Source organism: Cetorhinus maximus, chromosome 8 (assembly GCF_964194155.1).
Source record: "Cetorhinus maximus chromosome 8, sCetMax3.hap1.1, whole genome shotgun sequence".
In the NCBI taxonomy this organism is placed as follows: Eukaryota; Metazoa; Chordata; class Chondrichthyes; order Lamniformes; family Cetorhinidae; genus Cetorhinus; species Cetorhinus maximus.
Window position 1 is genome coordinate 121253276 of NC_135886.1, and position 13884 is coordinate 121267159.

At 42.9% G+C, this 13884-nt stretch overlaps 1 protein-coding gene across 5 annotated transcripts in view; it reads right to left on the bottom strand.

Moving 5' to 3' along the window:
• LOC144683928 (serine/threonine-protein kinase PAK 3) overlaps positions 1-13884 on the bottom strand; it is a 220547-nt gene that overhangs the window by 62267 nt on the left and 144396 nt on the right. For all 5 annotated transcript variants that reach the window (XM_078547514.1, XM_078547511.1, XM_078547512.1 and 2 more), the window contains one exon: positions 5599-5721. In XM_078547514.1, the coding sequence (XP_078403640.1) occupies positions 5599-5721 (123 nt within the window). The remainder of the gene's footprint in view (positions 1-5598; positions 5722-13884) is intronic.

Sequence of the window (13884 nt, forward strand, 5' to 3'; positions counted from 1 at the left end):
TCCCAACCTCTCCAATCTATCCTTATTGCTGAAGTTTCTCATCCCTGGAACCATTCTTGTAAACCCCTTCTGCACTCTCTCCAATGTGTTCACATCCTTCCTATAATGTGGCACCCAGAACTGTACACAATACTCCAGCTTGAGGTCTAATGAGTGTCTTATATAAATTCAGCATAACTTCCCTGCTCTTGTACTCTATGCCCCTATTAATAAAACCCAAGATATTATATGCTTTATGAACTGCTTTCTCCACCTGCCCTGTCACATTCAATGATCTATGCACATATACATCCAAATCTTTCTGCTGCTGCACCCCCTTCAAAGTTTCACCCCTTATTTTATATTGTCTGTCCATGTCCTTCCTACCAAAAGGCATCACCTCACATTTCTTCATATTGAACTTCATCTGCCACCTATCTGCCCACTCCACCAACTTGTCTGTGGCCTCTTGAAGTTCCACACGTCTTCCTCGCAGTTCACAACACTTCCAAGCTTTGCATAATGACCCGGATTTTGTGGCGGTAATGACAGGGAAGCAGCTGAAACTGACAGCAGTTTCAAAGGTGCATACAATGGGCTGGATGTAACCCTGAACTGCCAGTGGACATTTAGTCTGTAGAACCAGAGGCCCATGGCAAGCAGCTGGTCCAGCAGGTGGACCCACTGCGTGGGCTGGGGTTCCCTCCTTAGCTGGTCCAATCGGAGGGCCCCCAAGATGCAAGGCCCCCAGTTGCCCTCCCCTGTGGCCTCTCAAACCCCCACTAGTTGTCCACCCCTCTCGCCAATCCCCATATACTTAATGGTTCGATCCATCGCATCATCGCCCAAGTGCAGTACCAGCTGCAGCCACCACTCCCGCTAGTGATGCTGGTACATCGAAAGCTGCTGGCCTATGATTAGCAGGTAGCTCTCAGAAGCAGGACTTCCTGTCCTTGAGGGGTGGAAATCCTGCCTCCAGCCTATTAATGGCCAATGGCCATTAAATAACTGTAGGGCAGCTGCTAACATATAAATTAGGAGCAAGAATAGGCCAATTCTTCCCCTAGAACTTTCCCCTGACCTTTCAGCCAGGATGCTGGGTCCATGGCGTCCTGTACAATTCAGCACAGTAACACAAAGTTGCTGTAGCCAATTCTGCATTCCTCCACATACAATATGTGCTATTAACTCTCTGACACAAACTAATTCAGAAAACATGGCACTGGCCAATTGCCCACTTCCTGTGAATTTTCAACATCAGAAATTTTTAGGACTAGTGTTAGGGGGCATAAGGAGCCTGTTCCGACAATCGTAAATATTTACCGATGCCGCTACCATATTGCAAGGAGGATTTCTAGGTGGAACAGCACTTTCAAAACAGCTGTGAGACACAAGAATGAGACTATTCAATTCCCTTCACATTTATCTGACATTTTAAAAATCTTTGTTCAGACTTATATGACTTGTTTATTTGCATATGACTTTCCAGAAATTACTCTTCATTAACATTTTCCTTTTAGTTTTAAGCAGATACTGCAACAGCTTAAAGTAGAAGCCCATGAGGGAGTAACGTGCCTCTTCTACATGTGGGCTTGGTCTGTAGGTGTGACTTCTCTTTATTGCCCCACGTGCTTAGATTTTTACAAGCCCGTTAGGTGAAAGAGATCCACGTTGGACCCCACGTCGTGGAGAAATCTTCTGGGTCTTCCAATGCCTGGGTCATCACAATAGGTAAGTGGCCAGTTTTGGTTGAGGTTAGTGGTGAGAACTGTCACTTCGCCGCTGACTGCAAATTACCAGCCAATACCAACTGGCTGGATTCACATTGCAAAAAAAAAAAATGGTACACAGTAAGGCTCCACCGAATTATATTTCCGCACTAGCCTACACTATCAGGGTAAGTGGGAAGAATTGGGAGAAGGGGGAGAAGGAGAAAATATAAAAAAGGCAAGGTTTTTGTAAATCTACATTCCTTTTCTCACTCCACCTTACGGGATGAAAATATTCAACCTGCTTTATACTTTCCTTGCCTCTCAAAACTCTCGACTTGACACTATCTTCAAGAGCTAGATCCAAAACACATTACAGTAGTTAAAGGAATGACAGGCATATGAAGTACTGCATGATTAATTGGCCTGAAATTTCCTGCAAACTTGTGCCATAGGACTGATGCATTGACAGGGCATGCCCTTAATCTATTGCAGACGCTCCAGGAAATTAGGCATAAGTGAATTTATGCATTATTCATGCCACACCAAAGTTTCCTGAGTCAATTGTGCCAGTCCACTGCCACCCTCATCCAATATTTCATAGCTCTGCCCTTCCATTAAAATCAATGGTGATCAAAAAATTTGCTAAATGGTCACCTGTTCACTTGCCATTGCCTCTTAAGACTAGGAAATCGAAGTGCTGGCAACCTGGCAATGACTTGTTCCAAGATAATTATGGAAAACAGCGTGTTGTTCATTTAGTGCGCTTGGATTAAAAGAACACTTAATTCTGACATTTGGAAAAGTGCTGGAGATTATTTCATTGACTTCATGGTTAATTGTACATAAATCCATTTCAAAATGTCCTGGAATTTGATCATGCAATGAATGAAAATTCTGAAATCTGGTCTCAAAACAAAAACTGGCAGATTTGTTTTTGGTCACTGGTGGGGTATGTGCAGAATGATTTGCAGTCAGGAGGAAGACTGCCTCTGCATGAAGCAGAATGATCTCTGTTACTCACAATAAGAGGTTGTGGTGGAAGAATTAATCCAGTCTGGTCTTTTGTTTCAAGCTAGTTTATTTTCAAGACAACTCCTCAGTGCTACTGACTTCCAAGTAACTTCCACCCAAAGTGTTCCAGCTGTATCTTTTTATTCTATTTAGATGGGATAATCAATGCCCATCACCTGTTTTACTAGCAATTGTCTTTAACAAGGTGATTGCCATGCAGTGTGATTATTTATACATTGACAATCTCCATGAGGTGTCAGCTGTGGCTCAGTTCATAGCACCCTCGCCTTTGAATCAGAGGGTTGTGGGTTCACGTCCCACTCCCGGAAACCAAGAACTGTGATTGTACTCGAAAGAGTTGCAATCTGTGACTGTTGATAACTCGAAAGAGTTGACAATCTCCATGTTGGAAACTTGGCGGTTTGGGAGGCGAGCTCATTGGCAGCAAGCAATGTAATTGTTTTTGTTTGTAAGAGGGCACTATGGCCTTGGATCTTAGTTGGGTGAAGGTCCCTCCCTTTTGAGCTATGTTTTCAGCTGACCAATAGCCAGAACAACTCAGTTCCTGCTTCACTGGGGGAAACACAGCCTTCTGAAGAGTTAGCGAGGGTCATGGCGAAGTAACCCTCCTGCATCTGCAATGGAGGGGACCTCTGGGTTGCAGTGGGAATGAGTAAGAGCTGACCTATTGTCCCTGTTCAGCCTTTTCAACATTGCACAAAACAGTCGTCAAGACCATTATGAAAGTGTCAACTGGGGGAAGAGAAAGAGAACACAAAATTCTCATTTTCAGATGAACTTGTGCAGCCTGTGTGCTTGTGTGACGTGTTCATGCACAGCCGTGTGTAGAAAACTTGCTGCATTTCTGAATACCAAGTCATATTGCCATCAACATTTCAATGTTATAATAGTGTACACCAACACTGAATAAAAGGTATGAAAGTTTGGTAAGCAGTGATTCAGATGTTACAGAAACTTGCATTTGTATAGCTCCTTGCATACCCTCAAGACATCCCAAACCCTCTGCAGTCAATAATGTATTTTTGAAGTGCAGGGCTGAATTTTCGGGTCCTACCAAGGTCAGGAATGGAGACAATCTGGACCCTAAAATTACAAGGCTGGCTGCTGGTTTCCTAACCCCAGCCATTTTGGTCGACCGAGGTTCGGGGTCTGGCAACAGGGTCTACCCCCAAGCCAGGCAGGCTTGATCAGGCAGTAAGTGCTTTGAACAAGCGACCTTTCCACTCAGGAGCCCGAGTTTGCTTGTCATATTACCCACATGGGAAGCCCCTGCTGTGTAATGCCAGTGATGGCGGAAGAAAGCCCTTAAGTGGGCATTAATTGCCCACTTTAGGGTATTATAGGCGGTGGGGCTGGAAGGCCATCCATGGGCTTTCCTGCCATGGACTTAATGGGGAGGTGGTAGCGTAGTGTTATTGTCACTGGACTAGTATTCCAGAGACCCAATGTAATGCTCTGGGGACCTGGGTTTGAATCCCACCATAATAGCTGGTGAAATTTGAATTCAATAAAAAAAAATATGGAATTATAAAACTGATGACCACAGAACCATTGCTGATTGTCGTTAAAACCCATCTGGTTCACTAATGTCCTTTAGGGAAGGAAATGAATAAAATGGAAAAGAAAAGGTGGGAAAGCAATGTTGTCCCCACCCACCCATTTAAAAAGCCCTCCCCCCACCATGAAACTTGGCACAAGGCGAACAGAAGATTCCACCTGATGTTTCCCCTTGTGGGGTAATCTAGAACTAGGGGGCAGGCAGAGTTTTGAAATAATTGGTTTCCTATTTAGGATGGAAATTAGGAGGAATTTCTTCTCTCAGAGGGTCATTAATATTTGGAATTCTCTATTCCAGAGTGCAATGAAGGTTGGGCCATTGAATATATGCAAGGCTGTGTTTTGATTTTTGATTAGGCAGATTTTTGATCTACAAGGGAGTCAAAGGTTATGGGAGGCAGGCAGGAAATTTGAGTTAAGGCCACAATCAGAACAGCCAGGATCTTATTAAATGGGGGAACAGGCTCGATGCGCCAAATGGCCTACTCATAAAATCAGAAGAAATAGAAACAAAAGTGGGCCATTCAGCCCATCAAGCCTGTTCCACAATTCAATGAGATCCTGGCTGATCTAAATGTGATCTTAACTCCAATTTCTTACCTGCCCCCCAAAACCCTTGACTCCCTTGTCAATCAAAAATATGTCTAACTCAGCCTTGAATATATTCAATGGCCCAGCCAAAACTGCTCTCTGTGGAAGAAAAATCCATAGACTAGACTAATGACCCTCGAAGAAAAAAATTCCTCCTCATCTCTATCTTAAATAGGAGACTCCTTATTTTCAAACTGTTCCTAGTTCTAGATTCCCTCACAAGCCGAAATATCCTCCCAGCATCTACCCTGTTAGGCTCCCTCAGGATCTTATGTGTTTCAATAAGATCAACTCTCATTCTTCTAAACTCCAATGAGTCTAGGCCCAACCTGCTCAACCTTTCCTCATAAGACAACCCCTCATTGCAGGAATCAGCCTAGTGAATCTTCTCTGAACTGCTTCCAATGCAGGTATATCTCTCCTTAAGTAAGATGATCAAAGCTGTACACAGTAGTCCAGGTGCCAATGTTTTGTACACTTAAAGCAAGGCTTCCCTACTTTAATACTCCATTCCCCTTGCAACTCCTGCTCCTTTTTCTCATGTTCTTAATTTAATTTTCTTACACCAGGAATTCCTGGCTGACAGCCTTCTGGTGAGCTCAACCTTTAATGAAGATGATAATTGCTAAGCATTACAGACCAGGTCTGGACTGTATATTTGTATTAAACCTGTGACCAAGAATATTTGCTGGTTTCTGGCACATCTGCAGAAACAAGTTCCACTGACCGATTTTGTGTGCTCTGGTCGTGGTGCTATCACTGGCGGTGGCACATTATCATCATCATCTTCTTCATCATCATCCTCTGACACCGGTGGTACAACTGGTGGTTCTGACGCTATCTTTGCGTTCTGTGATAAACAGAGCAGTGTTAGATTTTTATTTTTAAATCTTGTCTTTATTTTTGAGCAAGGATGCTCCATCAATGAGTATAATAAAAACCGCAACACCCTGTGCTTGCTCCATTAAGTGTACGCACTTGGCATTGAGGAGAAAGAAAGAGGCTTATTGACCTGAAATGTTAAGAACAAAGAACGAAGAACAAAGAAAAGTACAGCACAGGAACAGGCCCTTTGGCCCTCCAAGCCTGCGCCGATCATATTGCCCGTCAACTAAAACATTTTGCACTTTCGGGTCCGTATCCCCCTATTCCCATCCTATTCATGTATTTGTCAAGCTGCCTCTTAAACACCACTATCGTACCTGCTTCCACCACCTCTTCTGGCAGCGAATTCCAGACACTCACTACCCTCTGTAAAAAAATTGCCCCGCACATCTCCTCAATAGTTTTCTCCTCTCACCTTAAATCTATGTCCCCTAGTAATTGACTCTTCCACCCTGGGAAAAAGCTTCTGACTATCTACTCTGTCCATGCCACTCATAATTTTGTAAACTTCTGTCAAGTCGCCCCTCAATCTCCGTCGCTCTAGTGAGAACAATCCGAGTTTCTCCAACCTCTCCTCATAGCTAATAACCTCCAGACCAGGTAGCATCCTGGTAAACCTCCTCTGCACCCTCTCCAACGCCTCCATATCCTTCTGGTAATGTGGCGACCAGAATTGCATGCAATATTCCAAGTGTGGCCTAACCAAGGTTCTATACAGCTGCAGCATGACTTCCCAGCTTTTATACTCAATACCACAGCCAATGAAGGCAAGCATGCAATATGCCTTCCTGACTACCCTATCCACCTGCGTTGCCACTTTCATTGACCTGTGGACCTGTACACCCAGATACCTCTGCCCGTCAATGCACCTAAGGGTTCTGCCATTTACTGTATAATTCCTGCCTGTATTAGACCTTCCAAAATGCATTACCTCGCATTTGTCTGGATTAAACTCCGTCTGCCATTTCTCCGCCCAAGTCTCTAACCGATCTATAGCCCATTGTATCTTTTGACAATCTTCTTCACTATCTGCAACTCCTCCAACCTTAGTGTCGTCTGCAAACTTACTAATTAGCCTAGTTACATTTTCCTCCAAATCATTTTATGTATACTACAAACAGCAAAGATCCCAGCACTGATCCCTGCGGAACTCCACTAGTCACAGCTCTCCATTCAGAAAAGCACCCTTCTACTGCTACCCTCTGTCTTCTATGACCAAACCAATTCTGTCTCCATCTTGCCAGCTCACCTCTGATCCCATGCAACTTTATCTTCTGTACCAGTCTGCCATGAGGGACCTTGTCAAAGGCATTACTCAAATCCATGTATATAACATCCACTGCCCTTCCATCGTCGATCATCTTTGTCACTTCCTCGAAAAACTCGATCAAGTTAGGGAGACACGATCTCCCTTTCACAAAACCATGCTGCCTCTCACTAATACCTCCACTTTCTGACCCTTTGAGTCACAAAGAGCACAGATGCTGAGGAGGCCAGTGTCCTCAGTACTAAAATTATCTTTTGCTGCAAAAAATTTTATGAGAATATTGTTCTGGGGAATAAGTTTTTCTAAACAAGCTACTTAAGGTTGAATTATTTAATATTTCCAAGCCTTATTCACATATGTGCTGCAATGTTATAACAATTAAGCTAGGTTTAAAAAGAGTTATCCTTTATTATATTATTAACTAAAGTTGAAAAAAGTCTAACATATAAAAAGTGGCAATGCTATTATGAACATCTGAAACAGGCATTTATTCAAGCTGAGTCGAGTGTTATATGGGGAAACAGTGAATTAAGTTGTTTCTAAGTGGATAGTCCTAGTTCACTGTTGCACATATAAAGGTTGATGTCTGGATAAGCGCTCATCATTTCTCATACATACCCTGACTGACAGTGGCTAATCTTGTGATATTTATAACTCCTCATGTTTGCTCTTACACCAAGTTCTTTCCTAATGTTCCAAACATTTCACCACAGTAGTAAATGTTGACACTCTGGATGTGCCAAGTCCAACAATGTGATAGCTCAATTAACACAACTAAAGTTGAATTGCACACTGGTCTTTTGTGTATCCCCAATTTTAATTGCTTCACTATTGGTGACTATGCCTTCAGTTGCCTGGGCCCTAAATTCTGGAATTCTCTCCCTATACCTTGCTGCCTCTCTACTCGCTTTCCTCCTTTAACACACTGCTTAAAACCCACATCCTTGACCAAGCTTTTGGTTGCCTGATCTAATATCTCCTTATGTGGCTCAATGTTATACTTTGTTTTACCCTGCTCCTGTGAAGTATCTTGAGATTTTTATTACATTAAAGGCATTATACAAAAGTAACTTGTAGTTGGAGCATTCCCTGGTTAACAACTGTATCTCAGCCTTTATTAATTTAGTCACCTTGGAAGGTCATGATCAGTGTCGCTTCAAGCTTTTTCCCTGTTGTTCTCATCAGTACTCACTTTGTAAATGCGTTCAATAGGGAGGACAAAACACAGCAAAAAAATAGGCAGATATCTTCAAAGAACATTTAAATAATAATTCTTCATCACAGTTGTTTTTTTTTTGCTGAGGTTTTTGGCAGGACAGCTTCTTCTACAACAGAAGCCACAGATCAAATTTGCTTTTTTAAATTTTTTTAAGCAGAACTCTCATCAAATTTCAAAAGGAGTGGAGAATAATATACAACGCTCAGACGCAACTCGGATGGGAGCCTCACTTTCACTAACAAGTGTACTGAGTTTGAAGCCATTTGGAAGAGAAGCAGTGTGCTGCCAGATGTTCACAACGTCTCCTTTGCTGCCCATCTCCCTGTCCTGCCAGGGCTTTGTCTACCATGTCAAATGGATAGGGAATGGAAAAACTCAATTAATGCCTGGTGTACTGTAAAGGGGACAGGGGAAAAACACAAGACTGAACTCCTTTCACCTCCACAAAACATGTAGCAGCTTTCTTTGCCAATATACAATTTACTGTTTCAATGACATACCAATAGACTCTAAAATAATGGAGTACCTACTGAATCAATAAATTTATATTAAATCCATTGACTTTAGTACAAAATGCATCAAGCTTTCACTTGGATATAGCATTCTTGCATTCAACTAGGTTTTCACTCAGTAAATTCTATAATAGCTGAAATATAACATGTATTCACAACTATTTTTTACTTAGTGGAAAGAGTAAGGTATCCTTGCACGTGGAGCAGGAGGGGAGAGAGAGCGAGAGAAAAGCAACAAATAGCTGGGAATTTTGAAGGGGTAAGGTGAAGAAAGTGGGAGATGCTCGTGGGAGAAAAACGAGAATATCTCGAGGCAAGAAGGTCTAACGAAAGCAGAGCTAACGAATATTTCAAGCAAGAAGTTGAAATGAGTAAAAAGAACAAGAAAATAAGTCAAAAGAGAATTAAAACAAAATGTAGAAGAAAAGCTTTTAGCCACCCCTACTAATATCTCCTTTTGCTCTGTGTCATGTTTTTTGTTTAATTACGATCCTGTGAAGTCTCTTGGGATGTTTCCTGAAGTTAAAGGCACTATATAAATGCAAACTTCTGCTGTTGAAAGGGCAGATGAAACAGTAGCCTGTACATTTAAGGGCGGTGGATTTTGGGCAGAAAGAACTTCTGTGGCCCCCCATACCCTCAACCGACCCTGTTCCATTTCCTGGGGTCAAAGCCATTTAAATATCTTGGCACCCACCTCAGGAGGGAGAGAGGAGGAAATTACTTGTAGTACCTTGCCAACAGAAATGGGCCCACATTGCTGAGAACATCAGATCTTTATTCTAGCCAGTTTCTATTGGGCTGCTTTAAGTAATGCAATCAATCTCTCTATGTTCCTTATGTCTCTTTGGGGCACAGAGACAGGAAATATGTTATATGTCCAATCTCTCATTTGCCACTAAGTATAATGTGTCTGCCCACATTATGTAGCCTTAGTCATTCTGCAGCAGAAGATGCCAACATTACATCTGACAGGGGAAGGGAGTAGCTGGTTTTCTGTCCCCGGCTGTTCAGTTTGTGCTGGTTTCCTCAAGTAACCTAACTTGTGTTTGGGGTCTGCTCCATTCAGTTGGATTTTGCTGCACCATATGTCCCTCATGGAAAGGCTTGCGCAGAAAAACACCTTCGATCACAAGTCTATCAGGCAGTGGTCTACATGCAATGTCCTCAAGGCTCTGCAGGAAAAGGAGATGGTGGATCCTGTTTGATAACTTCCTGAGCAGACTGTCAAAGTCATTTGGCAGAGTGACTCATCGGTAGAACTTTCAAACAAGCACCAAGCTTGGTTGGTGATGAGAAGGGCCTCCCTGTCAGATCCTTCACACACAACCAGAGTCTCAGGGCCAATGCATGCTGTGGTGGGGAAAAAAAGTCGTCCATCTCTTTCTGGAATTATTTTAATTTGTTCATGGGATGTGGGCAACGCTGGCTGGGCCAGCATTTATTGCCCATGCCTAATTGCTGAGTGGCTTGCTAGGCCATTTCAGAGTCACATGTAGGCCAGACCAAGTAAGGATGGCAGATTTCCTTCCCAGATGGGTTTTTACAACAATTGGGAATTCCAGATTTTTTTCCCAAATTGAATTCCAATTTCACCGTCAGCCATGGTGGCATTCGAATCCATTACCCTGGTTTTCTGGAGTACTAGTCCAGTGACAATACCACTGCGCCACCGCCTCCCCAGGTATATGCCTTTGCAAAGCAGGTCTGGAAAGCGATGCAGCGGTTTTTGTTGAGGTTCATCCCAAGCAGCCACATAAACAGTATGCTATGCTCTATGGGCTATTCCAGAGATGTACACCAAGACAAACATCAACTACTGTTGGAGGACCATCAACTTGGTGAAAGCCAATCTTCGGTCTGCCCATATTTGTTGGAGCTTTACAGTGCAACAGAGTGTTACAGACGGGCACATTCCAAGGTCCATGACTATGTGCTGAGGGGCGCACTGATCCTTACTGCAGCTGCCACAAAGGTTCAATAGGAAAAGGCCACAGTCTAAGCGCCTCCCCACGCCCCCTTCCATGGGGCTGAAACCCGTGTAAAGACCCCTTGGGCTATATGCACCAGAGAATGTTTTACATGAAATGTAAATGTATACTTTAAATATACCCTGCAGTTGAAAGTGTATTGGGCACCTCAGAGTACCATGCACTGTTGAAAGCAATTAAATTGTCTTGCACTTCATGTAATGCCAAATTTGAACTATTATGTAATGTACATTTGCAAATTTTATGAATAAAGTATATTTTTGGGAAAAACAGGAGTTTGGGTTCAAGAGAATTTCTCGTCTTTTTAAGTTTACTCAAATGGATGATTAGCTTTAAGCTAACAGTATTTCAATTCATTTATCACAAGAAATGCGGTCTTGAATGAGTAATACAGATAGCCCAAATTAGCGTGAATTGTAACTAATCGTATTTTCCATTGGAATGTATTGTTTAGCATGATTATGAGTTAGATGACTTATGAATAAAGTCAATTTGACTGAATGAGAAATGAATAAATTTGCCTTAGTGGCATTGTATTAGTAGCCCTCAGATCAATCAAGTATGACCATTGACAAAGCCTTCACTATCCTGTTTTTTACTATTCTCCTCCATCCACTGTCTTTTTAATTGAAAAATCCTCGTAACTCTAAAGAGAAATCAACCGAACTATTAAACCATGATTCTCGCCACTCAAGTCACAATTAAAGACTAGAAGCATCAGGTAGATTAACACAGAGTGGCAGAGCGATTCTATGTGGCTACCTGCTTCACTAATTTGAGACAATTCAGCAACCACTGAGTAATGCCCCAGAGCTAATCCTTTTCATTGTAAACTCCAGAATGGTCATGCAATTCCAAAATGAGTCTCCATCTTGGAGGGCCAGAACTGCAAGACAGCTACCCAGCTGTATATGTATTTTGCATTCTTATGAAAGGTCCCTAACCTGAAACATTAACTCTGTTTCCCTCTCAACAGATGCTGTCTGACCTGCTGAGCATTTCCAGCATTTTCTGTGTTCATTTCACTTTTCCAGCATCTACAGTACTTTGCTAATGATGTTTGTGCAGTTTCAAATATCAACCAAATTCTTTGGACATTATAGTAATATTTTTCTTAACAATGGAACAACTTATTCAGAAGTATTTCTCAGAAGTGCTATGACCAATACCTAGCACACTTGGGAAAGCCCAACCCAGCCTTAAAGCCAAATCCACAACAGTTTTAGCAGAATCATAGAATGGTTACAGCACAGGAGGCAGCCAATCAGCGGTATCTCTGCTGGCCCTCTGAAGGAGTATTTCACCTACTGCCACTCTCCTGCCTTTTCTCTGTAGCCCTGCAAATCTTTCCTCTTTAGGTCATGATCCAATTCCCTTTTGAAAGCCTCAATGGACCCTTCCTCCACCACGCTCTCAGGCAGTGCATCCCAGACCCTAACCACTTGCTGTGTGTAAAAGTTGTTCCTCATGTCGCCACTGCTTCTTTTGCCAATTACCTTAAATTAGTGCCCTCTGGTTCTCGACTTTTCACCAATGGGAACAGTTTCTCCCTATCTACTCTCTCCAGACCTCTCATGATTTTGATACCTCTATCAAATCTTCTCTCAACCTTCTCTTCTCCAGTTTAAAGTCCAGTCCAGGAATTTTATGGGGCAAACCTGAAGATCAAAAGACAAAGGCAGGGAGAAAAATGAAGGAAGGAAGGAAAGAAAGAAAAGAAAAGGACTGTGTGCTTAGAGCAGCATCTGAGTTTAGAACAGAAAAGGCACACTTGTTGGAAAAGAAGCTGCACTTTATAATTAAAAAGCATATTTTAACTGTTCCCATGGTGCTCATCACACCAGCATAGAACAGGCTCCTACTTGTATTTGCAGTCCTCCACTCAGTTTGGAAGGAATAAAATTGTATTTTCCATAAGGCTTCCTTGCCTTTTATTTTGGTGACTGAGGGATTGACAGTTCAAAACAGAATAGTCCCAATTTTAACATCTAGCACCTAAAAAGAATAGGGCATGCAGAGGGTTAAAATACTTCCCGTATTTCAGTGACATTTTCCTACCGATTCATGTTGGACATGTGCATTTTAAACAGATGCATTCACGGTGAGCAGAATCGCTCCTCTCAGAACTACAAAGAAACTTAGGACTCTGCTGGGACTTTGCTCTCCCAACCATTATCGATTACTCACTCATCCCACTGCTTACATGGTGCGACCACGCTTTCCAGGTCCCTGGCTACTCTCTTCTACCCGGTTCCTGCGATTCCCATCCGCCAGGCTGATGTCATTGACACCGGATTCAAACAGGGAGTCGGCACTGACTTATTCCAATAGGGTCCTGTGAGCTGAAATGGCCTGAACCTCATGCTGGCTCTGCAGGACCCACACTCATCCCCACTTCAATCGGGAGCTAACATGTTATGATTTTGCTGGACATACAGCTCAGAGGAAATCCTCCTGTCTTTATTCATGGCATCACAACACAGTGAGCAAAGGAACTCTCAATGATAAGTAGTGCCACTTATTGGAAATGAAAGACTTTTCCATTTGTCAGTTGGTTTTATATTTGAGCACATCTGGCCAGGTAGTGCATGGGCTACATGTGAAACACAGGGTGGAATTTTATGGTGGCGACGGGGTCTCGGCCACTGGCTTGGAGGCGGTGAGAGCCCTGTGTTGCCTCTCTTTGGGAAGGTCTGCCCCATCTGGTTCCACTCGGGCACCTGACAGGCCAGGGTGGGGCCTTCCCCGGGATCAAGGGCTCCGGGAGCGGAAGTCTTGCCCACTGAAAGCTGCCAACCAGAGACTGGCAACTCCATTGAATGGCAGCATCACCAGAGAGGCAGTGTTAACAGGATTCAAGCCAGCTGGTAAAGCTGAAACCAAGACAAAGAGCATTTCTGTATTAACAGAGTTTATTGACTTGTTCAGTCTCTCAGCTCTCCTCCCACACAATCCAGTGTCCCAGCTAAACCCTAATTGTATGTGCTCAAAGACAATTATTACCCATCACCGGTTTTTCTTAACCTTAACTGACATTAACAAACCTTCACAATGTAATTGTTAAGACATCAACAGGCGATGGAATTAATTGCACACTCAAGAGCCTCGCTTGGTGGCAGGGTAGGGAGGCATCCACAGT